A 26,619-nucleotide genomic window follows, 5' to 3' on the forward strand; every position below is an offset into this window, starting at 1 on the left:
ATTTCAGCTTTGGTCTCCAGCATTCTCAGGTTTGGACTCCCGCATAACGTTATTTTCCCGGGTACCGCACAAACGGCTGCACCAATCACAACCTGACGAATGAAAACACAGTTAAAAATAATGACCTCGGACAAAGACCGTTTATAAGGACATGGGTTGAATCCCTGCTTGAGAGAATTCCAACCCCCTCCCCGCCATCACGGTCTTCTCTCTAACTCACAATCCCACGAGATATGTGGAAAGGACGACCCAAAACCAATTATCTTCTTTTTGATTCGTATATAAACATCATTAAAAGTAAATAATGACCTCGGCCAAAGTTCAAACGACGTGGGTTTAATCTCTACATGAGAGAATTCCACATAGCTATTTGGGCGGTGTATAAGCTAACAGATGACTGTCTCCATCGATCTTGCCGAGGCCGTAGCACCTATCGGCTCAAAATCCTTTTAGCTGTTGACTTGGTAGTTTTTACAATGAAGGAAACACGTATCGGGAGTACATACGACATAGCGATTGTGAATGTGACAGCTCTGAGGCGTCTTTCACTTCACATCGCAGTGACGGTGAGCACCAAGATGGCGGCTGTAAGATTAAAATCTGGCTTCAAGCCCCCTCACCACCCAAAGCCTTCAACCAGACATATTAACATGCTCCTCCCCCTTCATTCCCGTTCTTCAAAGCAAAGCGGTAAAAATTGTTGTATCGCCATTATATATGACTAAGGGCGGGGCTTCAATTGGGAGGCGCAAATGAAAAGGCAAAATATCAGAAATTGAAGAATTGAATTGAATTGAATTGAATAATTGAAATTGAAATTGAAATATGTTTGTTTATATGTGAACAAAACGTCTTCTTCTTCCTCAAATATAATTAACACCCTCTTAATTTACATTTAGACTGCTGAGACCCTTCAGAACTTTGACGACCCTTGAAGTCCCCAGAGACCCTTAAGACCACCAAGACCCCCTGAAGACCCAAAATACCCATAAAGACCCAAAAGACCCCAAAGACCCAAAACACCCCAAATACCCAAAACACCCCGAAGACCCAAAACACCCTGAATGCCCCAAAGACCCTTAAATACCCAGAGGAACAAAAAGACCCTGAAGACCCAAAAGCCCCTGAAGACCCCGAAGACCCAAAAGACCCCGAAGACCCAAAAGACCCCGAAGACACAAAATACCCAGAAGACCCAAAAGACCCCGAAGATCCAAAACATCCTGAAGACCCAAAACACCCTGAAGACCCAAAACACACTGAAGACTCCAAAGACCGTTAAAAACCCAGAGGAACCAAAATGCCCTTTCGACCCAAATGCCCCTGCAGACACTGAAGTCCCAAAAGACCCCGAACACCCCAAAGACCCAAAAGACACCGAAATGGTCAAATATGCCTATCCCTCTGAAACAACGTGTGGTGAGGCATGCGAAGCACGCCGAGTCACACTAGTTATCATATTAAGGTTTTGGTGAACATTTGATGACGATAGCTCAAATGGTAAAAACGTTACTGCCTGGACATACACACACACACACACACACACACACACACACACACACACACACACACACACACACACACACACACACACACACACACACACACACACACACGATTGCAAAACCCCATCTCCTCCGGACGGGCTAACGGGGCAGGTTGCTTATCCATGCGAAAGTGAAGGCAGTGCCACGGAAGGTCATTTTCAATACCGGGTCCATGGAGACCCCCTCGGCTGTGTCTGGAGAATTAGAAATTTGAAAAGTGTACCGACACGGCCGTGCCCCTGAATAAACTGCATCCGTCCCAATTTGCGGAACGTTTGAAGGTTCCATTGGACGGAGTGCCCTCTTTGGCGTCGCACCTTGCAGGTGCCGGTTGTTTGAGGACACGCATTCCCTTATTCGGCTCCGCTAAGCATCATCTGCATGGATCACAGCAAATGATGGAAACATTACACGCCTTCGATCTATCTCGCCCGACCTCGTGCCTTTTACCTGGCACGGCACGATTCCAAAGCCCAGGTCATGCCAACCTGACCTCACCATTTAATTTTCATTGAGGACCTGAGAAATGCATAACACATTGGAATGACTTTTCAAATGTCATTTCTTGGAACAGCAGTGGACGACGGTCGCCGATGATGAATGAATCGATACATCAAATGATGCTCCTCTCTCTTCGTTTATTCATGTGAATTTTAAAGAATAATCTAAAAAAACATTTGTCGCAAGGATAAAATGAATAGTAACTGGAGCAATGAGACTGCGTTGCCAATATGCCTCCGCGTAGTCCCTGCCGCCAATATGCCTCCACGTAGTCCCTGACGCCAATATGCCTCCGCGTAGTCCCTGACGCCAATATGCCTCCGCGTATTCCCTACCCGTGACAACGGGTAGGTGCCCTCGTTCACTGTCCTAAATATAAACAAGTTTGATTTAAATCCCTTCAGATGTTTTCAGGTATCACTTTTTTTTTTTACCAGACATGACGGGTTTTACATTGATCGGTGAAGTGGTTTTGGAGAAGTTTTTTTTTTAAAATATCGGCTTTGAAGATAATATGGCTGCCAAACCACGTGACATATAACATCAAAAATATACACTCTGCCTATGTATGGGTAGGGGATCATGTTTGTGAAGTTTCGCATTGATCGGATAATGTTTGATTTTCTAACCAAGATGGCTGCCAAACCACGTGACCTACAATGTCATCATTTTCAAACTATATGCAACAATGGTGTTAGATGACACTTATAAAGTTTCGCATCGAGAGGGTAAGCGGTTTCTGATATAATTATTTAATATTATCTTTCAATCCAATATGGCTTCCACATCATGTGACCGATGACGTTTTCGTAATCAATTTTTAATTGCCATAGAGTCGATGACGCACATAAAGTTTCGAATCGATTGCTTCAGTGGTTTGGGAGAGGATTTTTTAAAAGGTTTTAGGTTAAATCAAATATGGCTGCCAAACCATGTGACCTATGATGTCATAAATTTAATATTTCAATACAAATGATTCATGGATCATGCGCAGGCAATTTCTGATTTTTAGGATAAAGAATTTGATTAAAACAATTTTGGCTGGTATACCACTTCACCTATGATGGTATCATTATCATGCTTTTATTCCCCAATTGGGAGTACTTGACAATGTGTCAACTTTCAAATTTTTCAATTCAGCGGTTTCCGAGAAATATATTTTTAATTATTTGAATTTAATCCAAGATGGCTGCCATATCACGTGACCGATGACGTCACAATTATCAAATAAACATTCTATTTTGGCATCGCTCCTACCCTGAAAGTTTGATCTCAATCGGATATGTGGTTGCTGAGAAAAACGAGGTTTAGCCCGTACGGACAGACATAAGGACGGACGGATGTACAGACAACCCGAAAACACAATATCTCTGGCCGACCTTCGGGGGCGGAGCAAAAAGACGGAAGTGAGAATCTATAAACAAATTATTTTCGGCCTTACCCTTCGATGGAGGGGGGTTGTTTCCCTCGCCTGAGGAGAGGGTATTGCATTTGAGTCCATTTGTTACTTGGCAAGAAAAAAAAAAAAAATTGTAAGTATGTTGATCACTCCGGTTTGTGTGTGTGTTTGTGTGTGTGTCTGTGTGTGTGCTCCAAAGAGGATGTAAACAAGGTGGGGATGATCACAAGAAATGATCACGTGTTACGTTTTCCTCCCCAAACCCCGGTCACGGTGTAACTCCGAGCCTCGAGAGGAGTCACGGCAGAAAGATGTGTTATTCTGTGTGTCAAAGATCAATGGTGAAACCACACCAATTGTTACCAACAAACAAGTATTGTATTAAGGTCACACAAGAATAACAGTACAACTAGAACGGGCACTCGGTAGAGCGCATACCTTCGCCGCAGCTACTTTTGTTGCCAAAATAAAAGACTACAAGATCTGTGTAGCAAGATTCGAGGGAATGACACTCGATGACTACAAGATCTCGGCGCTGATTCGTTGTCACTGTGCCATAGTCCCGTTGATTTGCACGGAAAGAACCATGTTTACGGCTGCTAATCCAAGTTTATTACATGCATCCTTACAACTGTAAAAAATTGACCGCGCTATGGTAAAAAGACGATTTTGACCTTTTCATGACCTTGACCTTGACCTTTGACCCGATCGATTCCAAAATCTAATCAAATGGTTCCCGGATAATAACCTATCATCCCACCAAATTTCATGCGAATCGGTTGAATACTTTTTGAGTTATGCGAATAACATACACACACACACACACACACACACACACACAGACATACAAACTAGAACGGGCACTTGGTAGAGCGCATACCTTCGCCGCAGCTACTGTTCTGTACTTGGCATGGGAGTGTAGGGAACAGAACAACAAAAATACGATTTTGACCTTTTCGTGACCTTGACCTTGACCTTTGACCCGATTGCTCCCAAAATCTAATCAAATGTGTCCCGTATAATAACCAATCATCCCACCAAATTTCATGCAATTCGGTTGAATACTTTTTGAGTTATGCGAATAACATACACACACACACACACACACAGACATACAAATAAATACACAGCGATCAAAACATAACCTTCCGCTTTTGCGAAGGTAATTACACTTTAGAATTACACTTCAAAATTACACTTTAGAATTACACTTTAGAATTACTCTTTAGAATTACACTTTAGAATCACCCTTTAGAATTACACTTTAGAACTAGAACGGGCACTCGGTAGAGCGCATACCTTCGCCGCAGCTACTGTTCTGTACTTGGCATGGGAGTGTAGGGAACAGAACAACAAAAATACGATTTTGACCTTTTCGTGACCTTGACCTTGACCTTTGACCCGATTGCTCCCAAAATCTAATCAAATGTGTCCCGTATAATAACCAATCATCCCACCAAATTTCATGCAATTCGGTTGAATACTTTTTGAGTTATGCGAATAACATACACACACACACACAGACATACAAATAAATACACAGCGATCAAAACATAACCTTCCGCTTTTGCGAAGGTAAAAATACACAGCGATCAAAACATAACCTTCCGCTTTTGCGAAGGTAATTAACCTGAAATTGCAGACAGAATTATTTATTTTATCTGAGAAGCTAAACGAATCTTCTTCTTCTTTAGTACCTCAAACTTTATGTGAAATGCGATCGATTTTTAAAAATCAGAATTTGAGCAAATCTGTTTCATTCGTCTGTTAATATGCCTCCCCGATTGACAAATCTGCAATTTGAATTTCATTTGAGGTTGAAATGATTGCGGGAGATCGCGTTATAGTGATGACGTCTTGGATGGACATCCTCTTCTTCAGTCGCTCATAACTTTGAGTGAAATACGATCGAGTTAAAAATAGTCAGAATTTGAGCAAATCTGTTTCATTCGTTTGTTAATATGCCTCATCTCTTGACAAATCTGCAATTATAATTTTTTTTGAGGTTGAAATGATCGCGGGAGATTGCGTTATAGTGATGACGTCCTGGATGGACATCTTCTTCTTCAGTCGCGCATAACTTTGAGTGAAATACGATCGAGTTAAAAATAGTCAGAATTTGAGCAAATCTGTTTCATTCGTTTGTTAATATGCCTCATCTATTGTCAAATCTGCAATTATAATTTTTTTTGAGGTTGAAATGATCGCGGGAGATCGCGTTATAGTGATGACGTCCTGGATGGACATCTTCTTCTTCAGTCGCTCATAACTTTGAGTGAAATACGATCGAGTTAAAAATAGTCAGAATTTGAGCAAATCTGTTTCCCAAAATCTAATCAAATGTGTCCCGTATAATAACCAATCATCCCACCAAATTTCATGCAATTCGGTTGAATACTTTTTGAGTTATGCGATTAACATACACACACACAGACATACAAATAAATACACAGCGATCAAAACATAACCTTCCGCTTTTGCGAAGGTAATAACAATATTAATCAATTGTACAACCAATATATCATTCCTATGATGGTACCATCAGTTTCGTACAATATAACTCACTGTGCTCCAAGTGAGCGAAAATAACATTCCCAATGTCTCTGTCCCAGCTTCAAGCCAAAGTCGATCCACGCTCCAGTGATCATCAGAACGATGTTGTATCGAGACCAGAATCCCGCTCGGTTGACAGTCACACTGCCAAAGATAGGCAAAAGTGTCCTCAAGAGGCGGCTGGGAAATCACACCTTCGGGTATGGACGTTCAACGGCTCCCAATCGGTGAACCGCAAATTCACACTCAAAATCCACATTACACACACACACACACCAGGTTAACGTCTCGATGCGGTGAAATGGTTGAAGCGAGGTGAAAAACCTGAAGCGATGCGAAAATCCAGCACGAGACAAAATGGCCAACGGTCCGTTCTCGAGACGTAATGGCACTCCAATGATTCTCTTCGGAATCAACCGCAAAACCTGTCACGCAGGTTTATCTGTCACAGCGATAACAACTCTGTCGCAGGAACCCCTTTCCCAGGAAACCCCAAAGTTCGCTAGTGACCCCCGTTCACCAGCGTTTGCTCCAGACCTCCAAGTAGCTCAGCTCCTTCTCCGACCTTACTCGCTCCACCTCTTTTTCCTCTTCTTCTTCCTCTTCTTCCGGTTTTCCATCCGGTTTCCGGTTTCTTTTAAAACATTAATTTATTTTACCATTTGAAAACAGATCTCCATTTCACTTAAACGATAACAATAATAGTACATGCAACCAAAAATGTTAACAGTGGATGAAAACCACAACAACGGAAGTGACAAATCCATAACACTTCCCCCCCTCAAGAAAGAAAGTTGGAACATAGTGAAAACTTTCTTGGCATGCAAAAACTCTTTTAACAAACAAAAGTAAAACTCACTCCCAAATTATCAATTGACGTGAGCAACAATAATTAATATTCCCCAAAATAAAGCAACAAAACTTCCAAACAACCTTCAGGAATTTCCAAAGTTAGTTCACTCTGGATAAAGCATCAGCAATGACATTGTCCCTGCCCTTTACATGCTCAATTTCCAAGTTGAACTCCTGCAAAGCCAAACTCCATCTCATCAACCTCTGATTTTTATTTTTCATTTTTGAATGAAGTTTAAGGGGTTGTGATCAGTGAAGACTTTTATAGGAAAGGTAGTAGTTCCTAGATACACCTCATAATGCTGAAGCGCTAGCAGGAGAGCAAGGGTCTCTTTTTCCACGGTGGCATAATTTGCCTGGTGTTTGTTAAACCTTTTGGAATAGTAGCACACCGGGTGATCCACGCCATCACCATCTTCCTGTAATAGAACTGCCCCAGCCCCCAAATCACTTGCATCAATGGCCAACCTGAAAGGTGCTTGAAAATCCGGGGCTGCTAGGACAGGAGACCTCATTAATATCGCTTTGACGTGGGCAAAGGCAGCCTGACATTTGTCATCCTAAACAAACTTGGTCTCTTTCCTCAGCAAATTCGTTAAAGGGGCTACCACATCAGAAAAATTCCTGCAGAACCGCCGGTACCAACCAGCCATACCCAAGAATCTCATAAGCTCCTTCTTCCCTTTTGGAACTTGGAAGCGATCAATGGCTTCTATCTTGGCTGTCACTGGTTGCACCTGACCCTGACCTACTACATGGCCTAGGAACACCACCTGTGCTTTTACAAACTGACTCTTAGATAAGTTGATGGTCAACCCTGCCTCGATCAGTTTCTTGAAAAATGCATGAATTTGTTCAATATGATCTTCCATGGTCATGGTGTGGATGATGATATCATCCAGATAAGCCTCCACCCCCTCAAGGTCTGCAATAAGCTTATTAATCAGCCGTTTAAATGTAGCAGGCCCGTTTTTCAATCCAAAGGGAAGAACCTTGTACTGATACAACCCATTTGGTGTGACTAAAGCCGAGATTTCCTTGGCTCTATCAGAAAGAGGAATCTGCCAATACCCTTTCAGCAAGTCAAATTTAGTTACAAATTTAGGTGGGCCTATTCTATCAATACAGTCATCAATCCTCGGGATGGGATATGAGTCGGTCTTGGTCACTGCATTAACCCGTTTTAAATCAGTACAACAGCGAAAACTGCCATTGGGTTTTGGAATCAACACACATGGTGAGCTCCATTCACTGCTGCTTGGTTCGATGATGTCATTCTCCAACATTTACTGAACTTCCTTCCAGCTTCACTGGAACTCCAGCCTTCCAGATACTCCAGCTTCACAGGATTCATGCGGTAGGGGTGTTGCTTCACAGGAGTGGCTTCCCCCACCTCAATATCATGATATACCAAGTCAGTATGACGAGGCACATCTGTGAACAAATGTGCAAACTCAAAAATTAGGCTGTATAGTTGTCCTTGCTGTTCCCTCGTCAAATGACCTAATTTCTCATCTAAATGACTCAACACTTCCGTGTTCGTCAATCTGGGACAAGCCTGGTCATCAAAGTTATCAAACTTCACACCGGCCTCAACCTCTGTATTCTCTTGCACCCCGGCTACAGGCACGACAGGTGAGACAGGAACCATTTTTTCCACAGGCTTCCTCTCATAATATTTCTTCAGTCGGTTGACATGACACAGCTGCCGCTTTTTCCGTCGGTCGGGAGTTGTCACCACGTAATCTGTTTCATTAACCCTCCTTTCGATTGCATAGGGACCAAAATACCTAGCCTGTAGTGGCTGACCTGGAACAGGAAGTAACACTAACACTCGGTCCTCAGGACTGAAATTTCTTATCTGAGATTTCTTGTCATGTCTCACTTACATTTTATCCTGTGTCACTTTCAAGTTTCTTCTCGCAACTTCACAAGCCTCTGCCAATCTGTGCCTAACCGTTGACACATGCTCTACCACTGTTGCCTGCGACTCCTCCTGTAGCCACTGTTCTTTCACCAATTTCAATGGTCCTCGAACTGCGTGTCCAAACACAAGTTCAAAAGGACTGAATCCCAATGACTCCTGAACAGATTCCCTCGTAGCAAACAACAATAAGGGTATTCCTTCATCCCAATCCTTGTCACATTCAAAACAATACGTTCTGATCATATTCTTCAATGTCTGGTGAAACCTTTCCAAGGCCCCTTGGCTCTCGGGATGGTAAGTACTTGATCTTACTTGTTCCACTCCCAACAGGTGTACCACTTGCTGAAAAAGTGTTGACATGAAATTGGAACTCTGATCAGACTGGATGACCTTAGGTAGGCCGATCAAAGTGAAAAATTTAATCAAGGCCTTTGCAATAACTGCCGCAGTAATTTTTCTAAGAGGCACTGCCCCTGGGAACCTTGTGGAAGCACACATGATGGTCAGCAAATACTGATGTCCAGCCTTAGTTTGAGGTAAAGGGCCTACACAGTCAACAATGACACGGTTGAATGGCTCTTCAAAAGCTGGAATTGGTTTTAAAGGTGCGGATGGGACTTTCTGATTAGGTTTTCCCACCAGCTGGCAAGAATGGCAAGATTTACAGAACTCTGCCACATCACGTCGCAATCCTGGCCAGAAAAAATGAACCAATATTCTGTCACATGTCTTGTTCACTCCAAGGTGCCCAGCCAAAGGTGTCTCATATGCCAAACTCAATATCTCCTTCCGGTACGGCGGTGGCACCACAATTTGGTAATGAACTTTCCACTCATCATTTGCTGGCACCTCCGGTGGTCTCCATTTTCTCATGAGTATTTCCCCTTTCATGAAGTAACCAACAGGTATCTTCATAGCCTCTTCCTCTGTGACGGCTTTATCAATCAAACTCCGGAGCTCCGAATCTTCGTGTTCTTCAACAAGTCTCTTTCGGTCCAGCAACGTTTGTTCAACCTCGTTCCCAGATGTCTCCGACGGACACTCCATTTCCTCTTTTGGTCCAGATGCCACCTTTTCCTTAGGTTCCTTGATGTCACTCCCTTTCCTATTATCTCTTTCAGAATTTTCCTCCAATACCTCTAAGGAACCCAAATCCACATCGCCTTCCTTCTCCTTCTCTTCAGAGCGCTTCCTACCCATAGCACGAGTCACTGCACAGGATGGAAAGATACCAGGAATCTCCTGCTCTAACTGTGCGGTGTTATTTTCCATACTGGGCTTTTCAACCAACATTGGATTACCAGAAACTCGACCACCGGCCAAATCATTCCCGATAACAAAAGAGATTCCCTCTACAGGAAGAGTGGCTTGTAACCCCACAGTGACCGGTCCTGACACCAAATCAGACTTCAAATGGATGGCATGAAGAGGAGCTTTAACATAGCCACCAACCCCCTGTAAAAGAACACTAACACCAGTTGCCACCTTCTCTGACATGGCAAAATGCCTTCAAGCATCAAAGATTGATGTGCTCCTGTGTCTCTCAATACCCTAACAGGTCTCTGGTTCGTTAAGTCTCCATCCAGTGACACAAACCCCTCAGAAATAAAAGGTTTGTAACCCTCTTGAACAAGGTCGTTCTGTGATGCCGTAACTTTGGCATGGGAACCTTCACAAGGCACTGTCCCCCAAGGACGATTTCTCGCATTTGCCAATGCATTCGGAGTTGTACTAGTTTGACTCCACTCATGATTTTTCCTTTTCAGGGCGTAATATTGGGACATCAAATGCCCAGATTTCTTGCAAAAAGCGCAAGTAGGCCCGGAGGAAAACTCGTGGTGTGCCTCGGGCCCCCCGGAAGATAGGTTTGTCTTGGAACTGCAGTCTTCTGATCCCTAAAAATCACGGTATCAGATTTGTCCCCATAGTCCTCTCTAGGCCGCCTCCATGAAAATTTGTTCTCCGAACCTGATTTTCCATAACTCCCCTGGCTAACTCTAGGCGAGAAGTTAGGTTTGTGGAACCCCATCCTGTGTGTCAAAGCATAGTCATCTGCCACAGTTGTTGCCTCATACAACTCTGGTACTTTCTTCTCATCCAGATGTACTTTAATGTCCACGTGGACACACTGTTTGAATTCCTCCACCAAGATCAATTGTCGTAACAGGTTCAAGTCTTTCCCAATCTCCTTCGAGTCACACCACCTATCAAACATGGTTTCCTTCATTCTGGAAAACTCCACATGGGTCTCACTCTCCCTGTTCCTGGCGTTCCGGAATTTTTGCCGGTAAGCTTCAGGGACCAATTCATAGGCTTTCAGAATGGCTTTTTTCACTATCTCATAATCTGCACATTGGTCAATCGGTAAAGCCGGAAATATATCTTGAGCTTTACCCACCAGAACACTTTGCACTAACATAGTCCAGGACCCCACAGGCCATTTTAGCATTTGAGCCACCTTCTCAAAATGTAAAAAGAACTTGGCTACAACCTTTTCATTGAAGGGTGGAACCAGCCTCACATGCTTACCAACATCCCAAGAGTTCTCACTAGTTGTCGAACTAGCCGGCATGGATACTACTTCTCTCCGTTCTCCCAGTAATTCCAGCTCCTTGAGTTTAAGTTCCTTCTGATACTCCATGACCCGTTCCTTTAACTCCCTTTCAGCTCTCCTTTCCTCTGCTCTTTCCTCGGCTCTTCGCTCCTCGAGTTCCTTTTCAGCTCTCCTTTCCTCTGCTCTTTCCTCTGCTCTTCTTTCCTCGAGTTCTCGTTCCTGTTCTGCTCTTTCCTTTGCTCTTCTTTCCTCGGCTTTCCATTCCAACTCTTTTAACCTTCCCTGGCTCTGCAGTTGCATCTCCATTTTACAGAGCTCCACATTTCCTATTTCCTCGGGTCACCAATCCAAGGCTACCTCTTTTCATATTCCTTGTCCCACGAGAGACTCCACCACCAATGTCTGCATCTCTGCTTTCTTCATACTAACTCGGACCTCCAAGTTAAAATATTTGGCCAATATCATGAGTTCCGATCTTTTTAACGCCTGGAACTGTGCCTCATTAGGGGACGCCGCAAACATTTCTGCATCAAACACCATGGTGACTATCAGTTAGCACCTGTTAACTTTCACACACACACAAAAAAAAAAAAATCCAATTTTTTGAAAAATTTGGGAATGTTAGAAAATTCCAAATTTGGGAATTTTGGGAATGTTAGGGAATTCTATCCCGGACGAGGCCCCCAATTTCTGTTACGTGCTCCTTCCCAAACCCCGGTCACGGTGTACCTCCAAGCCTCGAGAGGAGTCACGGCAGAAAGATGTGTTATTCTATGTGTCAAAGATCAATGGTGAAACCACACCAATTGTTACCAACAAACAAGTATTGTATTAAGGTCACACAAGAATAATAGTACAATAACAATATTAATCAATTGTACAACCAATATATCATTCCTATGATGGTACCATCAGTTTCGTACAATATAACTCATGTGCTCCAAGTGAGCGAAAATAACATTCCCAATGTCTCTGTCCCAGCTTCAAACCAAAGTCAATCCACGCTGTAGTGATCGTCAGAATGATGTTGTATCGAGACCAGAATCCCACTCGGTTGACAGTCACACTGCCAAAGATAGGCAAAAGTGTCCTCAAGAGGCGGCTGGGAAATCACACCTTCGGGTATGGACGTTCAACGGCTCCCAATCGGCGAACTGCAAATTCACACTCAAAATCCACGTTACATGCACACACACCAGGTTAACATCTCGATGCGGTGAAATGGTTGAAGCGAGGTGAAAAACCTGGAGCGATGCGAAAATCCAGCACGAGGCAAAATGGCCAACGGTCCGTTCTCGAGACGTAACGGCACTCCAATGATTTTCTTCGGAATCAACTGCAAAACCTGTCATGCAGGTTTATCTGTCACAGTGATAACAACTCTGTCGCAGGAAGCACTTTCCCAGGAAACCCCAAAGTTCACTCGTGACACCCGTTCGCCAGCGTTTGCCCAGGACCTCCAAGTAGCTCGGCTCCTTCTCCGACCTTACTCGCTCTGCCTCTTTTTCCTCTTCTTCTTCCTCTTCTTCCGGCTTTCGATCCGGTTTCCGGTTTCTTTTAAAACATTAATTTATTTTACCTTTTGAAAACAGATCTCCATTTCACTTAAACGATAACAATAATAGTACATGCAACCAAAAATGTTTACAGTGGATGAAAGCCACAACAACGGAAGTGACGAATCCGTAACACATGTGAAACCATCCCTACATCTTTCTTTGAATAATGCTTGTCCTTCAAAAAGAGTGTGTGTGTGTGTGTGTGTGTGTGTGTGTGTGTGTGTGTGTGTGTGTGTGTGTGTGTGTGTGTGTGTGTGTGTGTGTCTCATTGGTTGTTATCTCCACATGTGCATTTCAGAAGGTGAAGCGAAGCCCTCGCAGGTCTCAAAGTATCCACCTCAGTTTAAGTAAGGAATGATTCATGGACCAGTTTGTGAAGTTTTCTTATTCTCAAAGTTGTTTTTTCCGAGTGCTCTTTTGAGGATCGTCACCGAGTCTTGGACAGCTTCCAACTGCAATTTGTTTGTAAGTAGTAATATTCCCAGGGATGGTTTTTAAGATCTCTGTAATCATTTTTTTTTATCACAAAGATGGTTCTTTTTATTATTCCCATTGCTCCAATAATCACTGGTACAATTTCGTTGCTCTTCAGCTTCCAGGATTCTTTCACTTCATTTTTGAGTTTTTGATGTTTGGTCATTTTCTTGATTTCTGCATTATTAAGGCCAAAATCGCTGGGTACTGACGCCTCAATTAGCAATACCTTATTTTCTTTTTGTAACTTTTGTAACTACTACAGACTACAGTCATGTGAAAAAGTAAGGTCACCCCATGTAAAGTTTTGACTTTTTCAACATATTTCAACATACAGCTATTTGATCTTCATTTCAACAATATTGATAGATAAAGGTGATATAATATAACAAATATCATGAAACATTTACATTTTGTAGTCCATTGTATAATTTAAATAAACATAAATGCAAATTTCGCATGTGGAAAAAGTAAGTACACCCTTGGCTCTAATAGGTGGTATTGCCCCCTTTGACAGAAACAACCTCAAGTAGGCATTTCTTATAACTGTCTCCCCGTCTTTGACATCGACTGGGAGAATTTTTTGCCCACTCCTCCATGCAGAATTCTTTCAGCTGTGCGATGTTTGAGGGGTTTCGTGCATGCACAGCTCGTTTCAAATCCCCCCACAACATCTCGATGGGATTTAGATCCGGGCTTTGACTTGGCCATTCCAGAACCCTCCATTTGTTTCTTTTCAGCCATTCCTTGGTGGTTTTACTGGTATGTTTAGGGTCATTGTCATATTGCAAGGTCCACCTTCGGTTGAGCTTCAACTTTCCGACAGATGGCCTCACATTATCCTCAAGCACCCTCTGGTACAATGAAGAATTCATCGTGGATTCTATGATGGTGAGCTGCCCAGGCCCTGATGCAGCAAAGCTGCCCCAAACCATAATATTTCCACCACCATGCTTTACAGTTGGTATCAGCTTCTTGTGGTCAAATGCTGTCTTTGGTTTTCGCCAAACATGTCTTCTGGTACTGTGGCCAAGTAGCTCTATCTTTGACTCATCTGTCCAGAGCACATTGTTCCAGAAGTGCTGGTCTTTGCCTAGGTGTTCATTGGCAAACTTTAGTCTTGCCCTGATGTTATTTCTGGACAGCAAAGGTTTCCTCCTGGCACACCTCCCATGTAGATCAAATTTGTGCAGCCTCTTTCTAATGGTGGACTCGTGCAATTTGTCATCAAGAGTTGCAAGAGCTACCTGTTGGTCCCGTGATGACATTCTGGGGTTCTTGGAGACTTCTTTCAGCATCTTGCAGTCTGCTCTCGGGCTGAACTTGCTGGGCCGGCCTGGCCTGAACAAGTTGGCAGTTGTTTGGAATCTTCTCCACTTGTAGATGATCTTCCGGACAGTCGAATGATTGATTTCAAATTGTTTGGATATCTTTTTAAATCCCCTCCCAGATTCGTAGGCATCTATAACCTTCTTTCTGAAGGCCTCAGAGAGCTCTTTTGATCTAGGCATGGTGACGCTGCACACTTCAACAACAAAGAGCAAACCAAACTAAATGTCTGAGGTTTAAATAAGACAGGATCCTCCAAGATCCTCTCTAACGATGTTCTAATCATTTGCACCTGAGCTGGTGCACCTGATTCTAATTTTAGGTATTTGAAGTAGTGATAAATGTAGGGGTGTACTTACTTTTTCCACATGCGAAACTTGCATTTATGTTTATTTAAATTATACAATGGACTACAAAATGTAAATGTTTCATGATATTTGTTATATTATATCACCTTTATCTATCAATATTGTTGAAATGAACATCAAATAGCTGTATGTTGAAATATGTTGAAAAAGTCAAAACTTTACATGGGGTGTACTTACTTTTTCATGTGACTGTATATCCGGTCGCAATGCTTTGTTTCCTAAGTTCATGCTTGAAGGGATCATTCGGTCGTATGTGAGCATTACCTCCTTGTTTTCAGCGATTGCTTTTGGTTCATGTTTCCACAAGCTTTCTGGAACTGAAATATTGAGACTTTTGCGGATGTGCTGTTGACAGATGTGCTGGATGTACTCGACATACGTTGTTGTGTTTTTGGGTGTAAAACTGTTCTGACATGAGCTTTTTTACATCCTGATAGGAGGTGGCTCGTAGTTTCTGTTTCCACCTTCTGAACCTACACTTGTCTGATTGCATCAGTACCACCATTTTCTTAAAGCCATTGGTGTAGTGTCCTTGGCCTTGGGCATTAATATAATGATTCGTTCTCCATCCCAGTTGGGCTGAACTCTTCTTAGCCATTCCAAAGAGCCTTCCTTGTCTACTCCCAATCTGTCCAATTCTTTTTTTTTTAAATACCTTCCTGATTTTTTATCATTTTCCCAGTTGTTGGTGTATATCTGTTGATAATTACCCTGTGCTCACGAAGCAAAAAGCAGGGTTAGGCATTCGGTTGCGTACGTATGTGTGGCGTGTCTGCATTTTTAAAATTCTTTTTCTTGGCAACCGTTGGTCCGATTGACACAAAAGTTTACCATAGGAGCACCTCCGCCTGTATAATTTTTTTATTTATAATTATGACATCATAGGTCACGTGGTCCAGACGTCATCTTGGGAAAAATGTTACACCTCTATATCTCCCAAACCACTCAATGGAAAAAGTTGAAACAGGGCTCATTGTCAAGTATTCCCCATGGAAAATACGATATGTTAATGATGATGCCATCGGTGCCTTCATTTAGACGTCATAATTCGACAAATGCAACGCTTGATCTGATCAGTATGAAAAAAAAAAAATTCTTCTGCATCTGTTTGTCCGATGGACAGGAAATTTGTACCATAGGAATGCCTCCTCCTGTAGAATTTTTCAATTATAATTATGACATCATAGGTCACGTGGTACAGGCGCCATCATGGAAAAAATCCAAAAACGTCGCACCTCTATTTCCGAAACCGCTCCATGGAAAAAATTGAAACATGGCTCGCTATCAAGTACTCCCCATGGGGAATAAGATACGTGATGATGTCATCAGTACCTTAATTATGACATCATAATTCGACAAGTACAATGCTTGTTTCGATCAGTATGAATTTTTTCTCTGCAATTAATTATTGGTCCAATTGAAACGAAAATTTCACTATCGGAGTGCTTCCTCCTGTAGAACATTTTAATGATAATTATGACGTCATAGGTCACGTGGTCCAGGTGCCATATTGGAAAAGAACGAAAAACCTTGCACCTCTATATCTCCAAAACCGCTCCATGGAAAAATTGAAATGTGGCTCATTGTAAAGAACTCCGCCTGGGGAATAAGTGTCGTTAACGACGATGTCATTGGTGCCTTAATTATGACGTCATCATTCGACAGGGACAATGCTTAGTCTGTTCAGTTTGAAATGTATTGAGCGTGATCTATGCAACAATTATTTTAGAGAATATAACTTTATGATGTAATCGCTCACGTGGTCTGGCAGCCATATTGGATCAAAGAAAAAAAATGTTCAAAAACAGAACAGTTGGCTCGCACCAAGTTGACCTCGTCGGGTAAGTATTCTATGAATACCATCTAGTTCGTGTTATATTTTTCTTTCTTCTTTTTTTTCAATTTTTGGGGTTGGACTCATTTTCGTTTCTTGTATGACATCTTCCATTTGCACCTGTCTTTGGAATTTTTTTGCTAGGTCGGTTAGGGATACCTTTTCTGGTTTGATGTCTTTGTGTTTGCTTCGAAATTGGATTCGGTAGTTTGTTGCACTTTTCACGTATTTAGCCAATCCTCCAGTTGTCATTCTTTGCACTTTGATGAACTCCATCAGGCCGCTACCTCCTTCTCATCTCAGCAGGTACATTCTCTGGATGCATTGATTTTTGTAAAACATTTTGTGGATGGTGAGACGTTTCCTTGTTTTGATGTCCAGTTTATTGATTTCTGATTGTGGCGAGTTTATCATTCTGCACCTGCACTGGAATACTGGTATTGTGAGCTGGTTTATGGCTTTCATTTTGTTCCTTGGATAAAGGTATGTTTTCAGCATCGGCCTTTTTCTACACAGGTATTCTTTGGTGATTGTTTTGCGCATTTGTTTGTGACATATTTGGTAGCCCTTTTCTACCCCGAGGTATTTGTATGATGTTTCCTTTTCTAGTTCCTGTCTTGTTGTATTTGTGTCAATTTTTATGTTGTCTGCTTTTTTGGTCTATTTTGTATGAAGGTGCACTTGGCACACTTATACAGGCCAAAGCTCCATTGTGTGTGTGTGTGTGTGTGTGTGTGTGTGTGTGTGTGTGTGTGTGTGTGTGTGTGTGTGTGTGTGTGTGTGTGTGTGTGTGTGTGTGTGTGTGTGTGAAAGACACATGAAAGCCCGCCCGGAGTTTGCAAAAAAGCACCTAAAGGACTCTCAGACTGAGAAACAAGATTCTGTGGTCTGATGAAACCAAGATTGAACTGTTTGGCTTCCGTCTTGCCACTCTGCCACAAAACCCAGATCGGTGGAGTGTTGCAGTGATGGTTGTCCTTCTGTAAGTTTCTCCCATCTCCACACAGGATCTCTGGAGCTCAGCCAGAGTGACCATCGGGTTCTTGGTCACCTCTCTTACCAAGGCCCTTCTCCCCCAATTGCTCAGTTTGGCCGGGCGGCCAGCTCTAGGAAGAGTCCTGGTTGTTCCAAACTTCTTCCATTTAAGAATTATGGAGGCCACTGTGCTCTTGGGAACCTTCAATGCAGCAGAATTTTTTTTGTAGGCTTCCCCAGATCTGTGCCTCGACACAATCCTGTCTCTGAGCTCTGCAGACAGTTCCTTCTACATCATGGCTTGGTTTCTGCTCTGATATGCATTGCCAGCTGTGAGACCTTATATGGACAGGTGTGTGCCTTTCCAAATCATGTCCAATCAATTGAATTTACCACTGGTGGACTCCAATAAAGGTGTGGAAACATCTCAAAGATGATCAAGAGAAATGGGAGGCACCTGAGCTAAATTTCAGTGTTATATATATATATTGGTGCTGAAACCCATATTCAAATGTTATTTTGTTATTTGCTTTGTACATATGTATTTCGTTGCTGAAAGCCATAATTAAATCAGTGCTGGACTTTGGTTTTGCTTGGCATTTTTGCCTGTCGCAACAAATTGGGGGCTCGTCCGGGATTTTGGAACTCTACTATTCTGTAACTGGCTACTGCTGTTGCACTCCATTGCTGATAAAGGATTCAATGCCAAATAATTTGTGGATAGGAATGAATTATCAGGACAATATGTAGAACTATCACGTAAGGAAGATTTATCGGCTGTTGCTGATAATATGGGGATTTGTGTGACACCCAGTATGAGAAACTGGAGATTGTCTCGATTATTGTAAAACACAGGGGTTTTGCACCATTGGTAGACAAGACTCGTAGTGAGGTAGTAGAAGTAGCCATGATTGATTCAGAAGAAAGATAGCTCAGATTAAAGTTAGAATATATTATGTGCACTTTGAACCCAAAAGGCTTGCGTGGCTTGAACCCAAAAGGCTCATGCACCTTGAACCCAAAAGGCTCACGCACCTTGAACCCAAAACACCTGCATGCCTTTGTGTGTCTTCAACCCAAAAGGTCCGTGTGTTTTGAACCCAAAAGCCTCGTGCGTATTCAGCCCAAAAGGCTTGTGCGTCTTCACCCCAAAAGGTTCATGCGTTTTGAACCCAAAAGGCTCGTGCTTCTTTAGCCCAAAAGGCTCGTGCATCTTCACTCCAAAAGGTTCGTGCGTTTTGAAACCAAAAGGCTTGTGCGTCTTCAGCCCAAAAGGCTCATGCATCTTCATCCCAAAAGATTCGAGCATCTTCAGCCCAAAAGGCTCACGCATCTTGAATCCAAAATGGTAGTGCGTCTTGAACCAAAAAGGCTCATCGTCTCAAACACAAAAGGCTCGTGCGTCTTGAACCCAAAATGGTTGTGCACCTTGAATCCAAAAGCCTCGTTTGTCTCGAACACAAAAGGCTCGTGCGTCTTGAACCCAAAAGACTCGTGCATCTTGAACCCAAAATGGTAGTGCACCTTGAACCCAAAATGCTCACGCATCTTGAATCCACAATGGTTGTGTGTCTTCAACCCAAACGGCTCATGTGTCTCTAAACACAAAACGCTCGTGTGTCTTGAACCCAAAAGCCTCGCGCATCTTGAACCCAAAATGGTAGTGTGCCTTAAACCCAAAAGGCTCGTGCGCCTTGAACCCAAATGGCTCATGCGTCTCAAACACAAAAGGCTCGTGTGGCTCGAACCACAAAAGGCTCGTGCGCCTTGAACCCAAAAGGGCCGTGCGTCTTGAACCCAAAAGGGCCGTGCATGTTGAACCCAAAATAGTCATGCACCTTTAACCCAAAAGGTTTGTGAGTCTTGAACCGAAAAGGCTCGTGCGTCTTGAACCCAAAAGGGTCGTGCACCTTGAACCCAAAAGGTTTGTGTGTCTTGAACCTAAAAGGCTCGTGCGTCTTGAACCCAAAAGGTTTGTGCGTCTTGACCCCAAAAGGCTTGCGAGTCTTGAACCCAAAATGGTAGTGCGCCTCGAACCCAAAAGGCTCGTGGGTCTTGAACCCAAAATGGTAGTGCGCCTCGAACCCAAAAGGCTCGTGGGTCTTGAACCCAAAAGGCTCACGCGTATTGAACCTAAAATGGTAGTGCACCTTGAACCTAAAAGGCTCGCGCATCCTGAACCCAAAAGACCTGCATGCCATCGTGCGTCTTGAACCCATAATGTTCATGCGTCTTGAACCCATAATGTTCATGCGTCTTGAACCTAAAAGGTTTGTGCATCTTGAACCCAAAAGGTTTGTGCGTCTTGAACCCATAATGTTCATGCGTCTTGAATCTAAAAGGTTTGAGGATCTTGAATCCAAAAGGTCCGCACATCTTGAACCCAAAATGTTTGCGCATCTTGAACCCAAAAGGTTCGCGCAACTTGAACCCAAAAGAACTGCATGCCTTCGTGCGTCTTGAACCCATAATGTCATGCGTATTAAACCGAAAATATTTGTGTGTCTTTGTTTGCAAAAAAATATAGCGAAGTTACTCTTGTTGTTGTTTACACATTCAGAAATAATATAAATACTGAATATGTGAGAATTATTAGTGCCAGGAAAGCAACAAAGAATGAACAAAAAACATATAAGCAAAGGTACCAGAAATGAAAGACGAATATGACTTTTCCAATGCAGAGCAAGGTAATTTTCCTTCAACCCAAAAGGGTCGTGCGTCTTGAAACCAAAATGGTCATGCACGTTCAACCAAAAAGGGTTGTGCACCTTGAACCCAAAAGGCTCGTGTGTCGTGAACCCAAAAGGTTTGTGCGTCTTGAACCTCAAAGGTTTGTGCGTCTTGAACCTAAAAGGCTCGAGTGTCTTGAACCTAAAAGGCTCGTGCGTGTTGAACCCAAAATGTTTGTGCGTCTTGAACCTAAAAGGCTCGTGTGTCTTGAACCTAAAAGGTTCGTGCGTCTTGAACCCAAAAGGTTTGTGCGTCTTGAACCTAAAAGGCTCGCGCGTTTTGAACCCAGACTCGCATCGGTAACCTAAAGACAGTCGTTGAAGCTAAAGATGCGCACACGTTGAAGCAATAATTCACACTCTGACGTTTAGTGCGTAAAACCCACACCGAACCCTTGATACGCACAATGGATGGAATCAGCTGGACGGTGGTCCAGGTGTGCTAATTGCCATGGCAAGAAGTCGAAGCCCCGCGTTTCGGACGTTCAACCTTCGTCGCAGCAAAAGGTACAACGTTGCGTTACCACCCGAAACGTCAGCTTCTCGTTTCCCACGGAGGTAAGCACACCTGGATCATCGTCCTGTTCATTTCACCCACTGTTCTGACACCGTGACGACTGTGCGTGCACACACCCCATGGTGTGCACCTGGGTGCGGTGAGCGCGGCGCACGCACCTGAGGATGACGTAAATCACCAAGACGTTTCCCACCAAGCCGAGCAGGCAAACCACCGAGTACACGGTCGTCACAACGATGGGAATGAGCGACGTGGACTGTAGGGTCGTCACATTCGGTGGTACACAGTCCGCCACTCCGTCGTTCCGAGCCATGTCTGCATTCAGCGCATTTCAGGTGCAGCCCTCCGGGTATTAAAGGTACGATCGGAACGAAAGGTTCGTCTGCGTGACGTTTTGTGACGTGTCGACTTCTCGAAAGAATCTGATGAATACTAAGACTCGTTCGCACGTGTTCTTTCAAGCGCTCCGAAAAGATCGCGGGCAATTATCGCCTGCAACAGGCATAGGGGATTGATCACACACACACCCTCTCGCCACGCGCACAGAGGCGGAGCCCACTAAAAAGAGAACGTGGGAAACAGTCTGAACTAGGACAACTGGTACTGATTGTAACCTTTACTGTGGGTACTGACTGTCACCTTTACTGTGGGTACTGACTGTAACCTTTACTGTGGGTACTGACTGTAACCTTTACTGTGGGTACTGATTGTAACCATTACTGTGGGCACAGATTTTAACCCTTACTGTGGGCACTGATTTTATCCCTTACTGTGGGCACTGATTGTAACCCTTACTGTGGGCACTGATTTTAACCCTTACTGTGGGCACTGATTTTAACCCTTACTGTGGGCACTGATTTTAACCCTTACTGTGGGTACTGATAGTAACCTTTACTGTGGGTACTGATTGTAACTCTCACTGTGGGCACTGATTTTAACCTTTACTGTGGGTACTGAATTTAACCTTTACTGTGGGTACTGATTGTAACCCTCACTGTGGGCACTGATTTTAACCCTTACTGTGGGCACTGATTGTAACCCTTACTGTGGGCACTGATTTTAACCCTCACTGTGGGCACAGATTTTAACCCTTACTGTGGGCACTGATTTTAACCCTTACTGTGGGCACTGATTGTAACCTTTACTGTGGGTACTGATAGTAACCTTTACTGTGGGTACTGATTGTAACCCTCACTGTGGGCACTGATTTTAACCCTTACTGTGGGCACTGATTGTAACCTTCACTGTGGACACTGATTGTAACCCTCACTGTGGGCACTGATTTTAACCCTTACTGTGGGCACTGATTGTAACCTTCACTGTGGGCACTGATTGTAACCTTTACTGTGGGTACTGATTGTAACCCTCACTGTGGGCACTGATTTTAACCCTTACTGTAGGCACTGATTGTAACCTTCACTGTGGGCGCTGATTGTAACCCTCACTGTGGGCACTGATTTTAACCCTTACTGTGGGCACTGATTGTAACCCTCACTGTGGGCACTGATTTTAACCCTTACTGTGGGCACTGATTGTAACCCTCACTGTGGGCACTGATTGTAACCCTCACTGTGGGCACTGATTGTAACCTTCACTGTGGGCACTGATTGTAACCCTCACTGTGGGCACTGATTGTAACCCTCACTGTGGGCACTGATTGTAACTCTCACTGTGGGCACTGATTGTAACCCTCACTGTGGGCACTGATTGTAACCCTCACTGTGGGCACTGATTGTAACCCTCACTGTGGGCACTGATTGTAACCCTCACTGTGGGCACTGATTGTAACCCTCACTGTGGGCACTGATTGTAACCCTCACTGTGGGCACTGATTGTAACCTTCACTGTGGGCACTGATTGTAACCCTCACTGTGGGCACTGATTGTAACCCTCACTGTGGGCACTGATTGTAACCCTCACTGTGGGCACTGATTGTAACCCTCACTGTGGGCACTGATTGTAACCCTCACTGTGGGCACTGATTGTAACCTTCACTGTGGGCACTGATTGTAACCCTCACTGTGGGCACTGATTGTAACCCTCACTGTGGGCACTGATTGTAACCCTCACTGTGGGCACTGATTGTAACCCTCACTGTGGGCACTGATTGTAACCCTTACTGTGGGCACTGATTGTAACCCTCACTGTGTGCACTGATTGTAACCCTCACTGTGGGCACTGATTGTAACCTTCACTGTGGGCACTGATTGTAACCCTCACTGTGGGCACTGATTGTAACCCTCACTGTGGGCACTGATTGTAACCCTCACTGTGGGCACTGATTTTAACCCTTACTGTGGGCACTGATTTTAACTCTTACTGTGGGCACTGATTGTAACCTTCACTGTGGGCACTGATTGTAACCCTCACTGTGGGCACTGATTTTAACCCTTACTGTGGGCACTGATTGTAACCTTCACTGTGGGCACTGATTTTAACCCTTACTGTGGGCACTGATTGTAACCTTTACTGTGGGTACTGATTGTAACCCTCACTGTGGGCACTGATTTTAACCCTTACTGTGGGCACTGATTGTAATCTTTACTGTGGGCACTGATTTTAACCCTTACTGTGGGCACTGATTGTAACCTTCACTGTGGGCACTGATTGTAACCTTTACTGTGGGTACTGATTTTAACCCGTACTGTGGGTACTGATTGTAACCTTTCCTGTGGGTACTGATTGTAACCTTTACTCTGGGGTACTGATTGTAACCTTTACTGTGGATACTGATTGTAACCTTTACTGTGGGTACTGAATTTAACCTTTACTCTGGGTACTGATTGTAACCTTTATTGTGGGGTCCTGATTGTAACCTTCACTGTGGGTACTGATTGTAACCTTTACTGTGGGTACTGATTGTAACCGTTACTGTGGGTACTGATTGTAACCGTTACTGTGGGTACTGATTGTAACCTTCATTGTGGGTACTGATTGTAACCGTTACTGTGGGTACTGATTGTAACCTTCATTGTGGGTACTGATTGTAACCATTACTGTTAGTACTGATTGTAACCTTCATTGTGGGTACTGATTGTAACCGTTACTGTGGGTACTGATTGTAACCGTTACTGTGGGTACTGATTTTAACCTTTACTGTGGGTACTGATTGTAACCTTCACTGTGGGTACTGATTTTAACCTTTAATCTGGGTACTGATTGTAACCTTTACTGTGGGTACTGATTGTAACCTTTCCTGTGGGTACTGATTGTAACCTTTACTGTGGGTACAGATTGTAACCTTTACTCTGGGGTACTGATTGTAACCTTTCCTGTGGGTACTGATTGTAACCTTTACTGTGGACACTGATTGTAACCTTTACTGTGGGTACTGAATTTAACCTTTACTCTGGGTACTGATTGTAACCTTTATTGTGGGGTCCTGATTGTAACCTTCACTGTGGGTACTGATTGTAACCTTTACTGTGGGTACTGAATTTAACCTTTACTCTGGGTACTGATTGTAACCTTTATTGTGGGGTCCTGATTGTAACCTTCACTGTGGGTACTGATTGTAACCTTTACTGTGGGTACTGAATTTAACCTTTACTCTGGGTACTGATTGTAACCTTTATTGTGGGGTCCTGATTGTAACCTTCACTGTGGGTACTGATTTTAACCTTTCCTGTGGGTACTGATTTTTAATCGAACTGAAGTGTCGACACCCTTTGAGGATATGACCGACTCTTATCCATCGACATGAAATTTTTCTAATGCCTTGAACAAACTATTGGAACATCACGGGTGGTGAAGGTTGTAGTGAAGTTTCATCGAAATAGTGTGTGTAGTTTCAGGGGAAAAAGCAAATTCCTATTTTGGGGGGTCAAACCTGGATCCATTTTGACCCCCGCTAGATCCCCATAACCCCGGTAAATCCCCTTAGACCCCGATTTTTTTTTAATGCTGTGAACAAACTTTAGTCACAATACAATCTGTAACATTTGTGCCAAATTTGGTTGCAATCCCATCAGCGGTTTCGGAGAATAAATTTCAAGTGTTTACGGACTGACTGATGGACGGACGACGAGCATCCTATAAACTCCCATGAACTTCGTTACAGGTGAGCTAACAATCGAAGGGGTGGGCTGGGCTGGGATAGAGTCCCTTTGTATAAAGTCCCTATAGGGATAGAGACCCTATAGAGTCTGTATAAAGGGACACTAGTGAGGAGCGACTCCTCTTCACCACACTCTGAAGGGGAGGAGGCGGATCGAGGTGGTTGAACCCTCTCCCATTTCGTCCACTGTACACGACAGTGCGGACGATACCATGGAAGTATCGGTAGCGGACACCAGGAAAAAAGGTCAGAAGCGTTCAAGTGATGAATCCTGTGATTCCAAAGAAAAACAAAATAAGATTCAGATCGTGTCAGGCTCGCAGGACCTCCAGGGTGAGGCCTACACCGGAAACTCCTTGGCGGTAATGGAGATGGTACCGGAAGTGTGTGTACGTGAGGAAGATTCGCTTGCACCACTTGCCGAGATTCTGTATGACCCGGAAAATAGTCGATCCTCTCAGGATGTGGTAAGTCCTTGTCCTGATAACCAAACTCGCTCAGACGAGTTAGCAGCTGGATCTGCTAGTGAGGGAAAAATAGATAAAGGGGAAAGTCCTTACGACTGTGAGGATAACGTTAACCCTGCCCTGACAGATAAAAATGAAAGGGATGATGAGCTGGGGGACATACTTATAGCCACAGAGGATATGGTAAATTTGGAAGGGTCTGCAAAGAGCACGGAGGTCCTTGACCCTGTAGAATTGCTGTTTCCAAAACTAAGTGCTCAACAAATAGTAGGAAAAGGTGCAGATCAAGATGAAGCACTTGATTCTGATGAAACCTCTTCTTCTCCACTCTTTAGTGCTTTAAGTGCTCAAGAGAGTGAGGCGGGTGATGACAACACCATCACCATGGTTTCTCAAGAAAATGTTATCAAGTTTCTTGATGAAACGTTCAGGAAAAGACATGTAAAAATCAAAGACTACTTTCCGAATCTGCATGATTTTATTTTGACTGCAAAGAACATGATTCGTGAACCTTAACATGTCAGAACCTCAATTCCAGAGGCTAAGAAAATGTGTAACTCGAGCAGGCAAGGAACTTTATGAATAGTTAACAGAGTGGAGATAAAAGTAGCATCCTTAAACATCAACGGTGGTCGCAGTTGTGTGCGTCGCCTCCAGGTGTTTCAAATGTTTCAGAATGAAAAAATTGATGTGCTGATGTTACAAGAGACGCATGCAAATCAGTCTTCTGAGGTTGAGTGGCGTAATATCTTTAAAGGTTGTCACTTTTTCTCCAGTGCTTTCGTTGATGCCAAGGCTGGTGTGGCAGTAGTGTTACATCCTAGACTCCAGCCGTTGGAGATCAGATGTAGGGAAATTTCCAAGGGCCATTTACTATCTGTGGAGTTTGTCAGCGGTAACCAAAAGATTTGCACGACTAATGTATACTGCCCTAGTGCTAACTCTGCAAGAAGTGCTTTTCTTCACAAGTTAGCAGG

At 43.6% G+C, this 26,619-nt stretch overlaps 1 protein-coding gene across 1 annotated transcript in view; it reads right to left on the reverse strand.

Annotated features, from left to right (window-relative positions):
• The window catches only part of LOC137427469 (delta-type opioid receptor-like), a 50,860-nt gene extending 29,309 nt beyond the window's left edge, over positions 1-21,551 (reverse strand). The window contains exon 1 of the mRNA XM_068116994.2: positions 21,277-21,551. Coding sequence (XP_067973095.2) covers positions 21,277-21,431 — 155 coding nt within the window. The 5' untranslated portion in view covers positions 21,432-21,551. The remainder of the gene's footprint in view (positions 1-21,276) is intronic.
• Positions 21,552-26,619: the final 5,068 nt, after the last annotated feature.

Source organism: Myxine glutinosa, chromosome 5, assembly GCF_964187855.1.
Source record: "Myxine glutinosa chromosome 5, kmMyxGlut1.1, whole genome shotgun sequence".
Lineage (NCBI taxonomy): Eukaryota > Metazoa > Chordata > Myxini > Myxiniformes > Myxinidae > Myxine > Myxine glutinosa.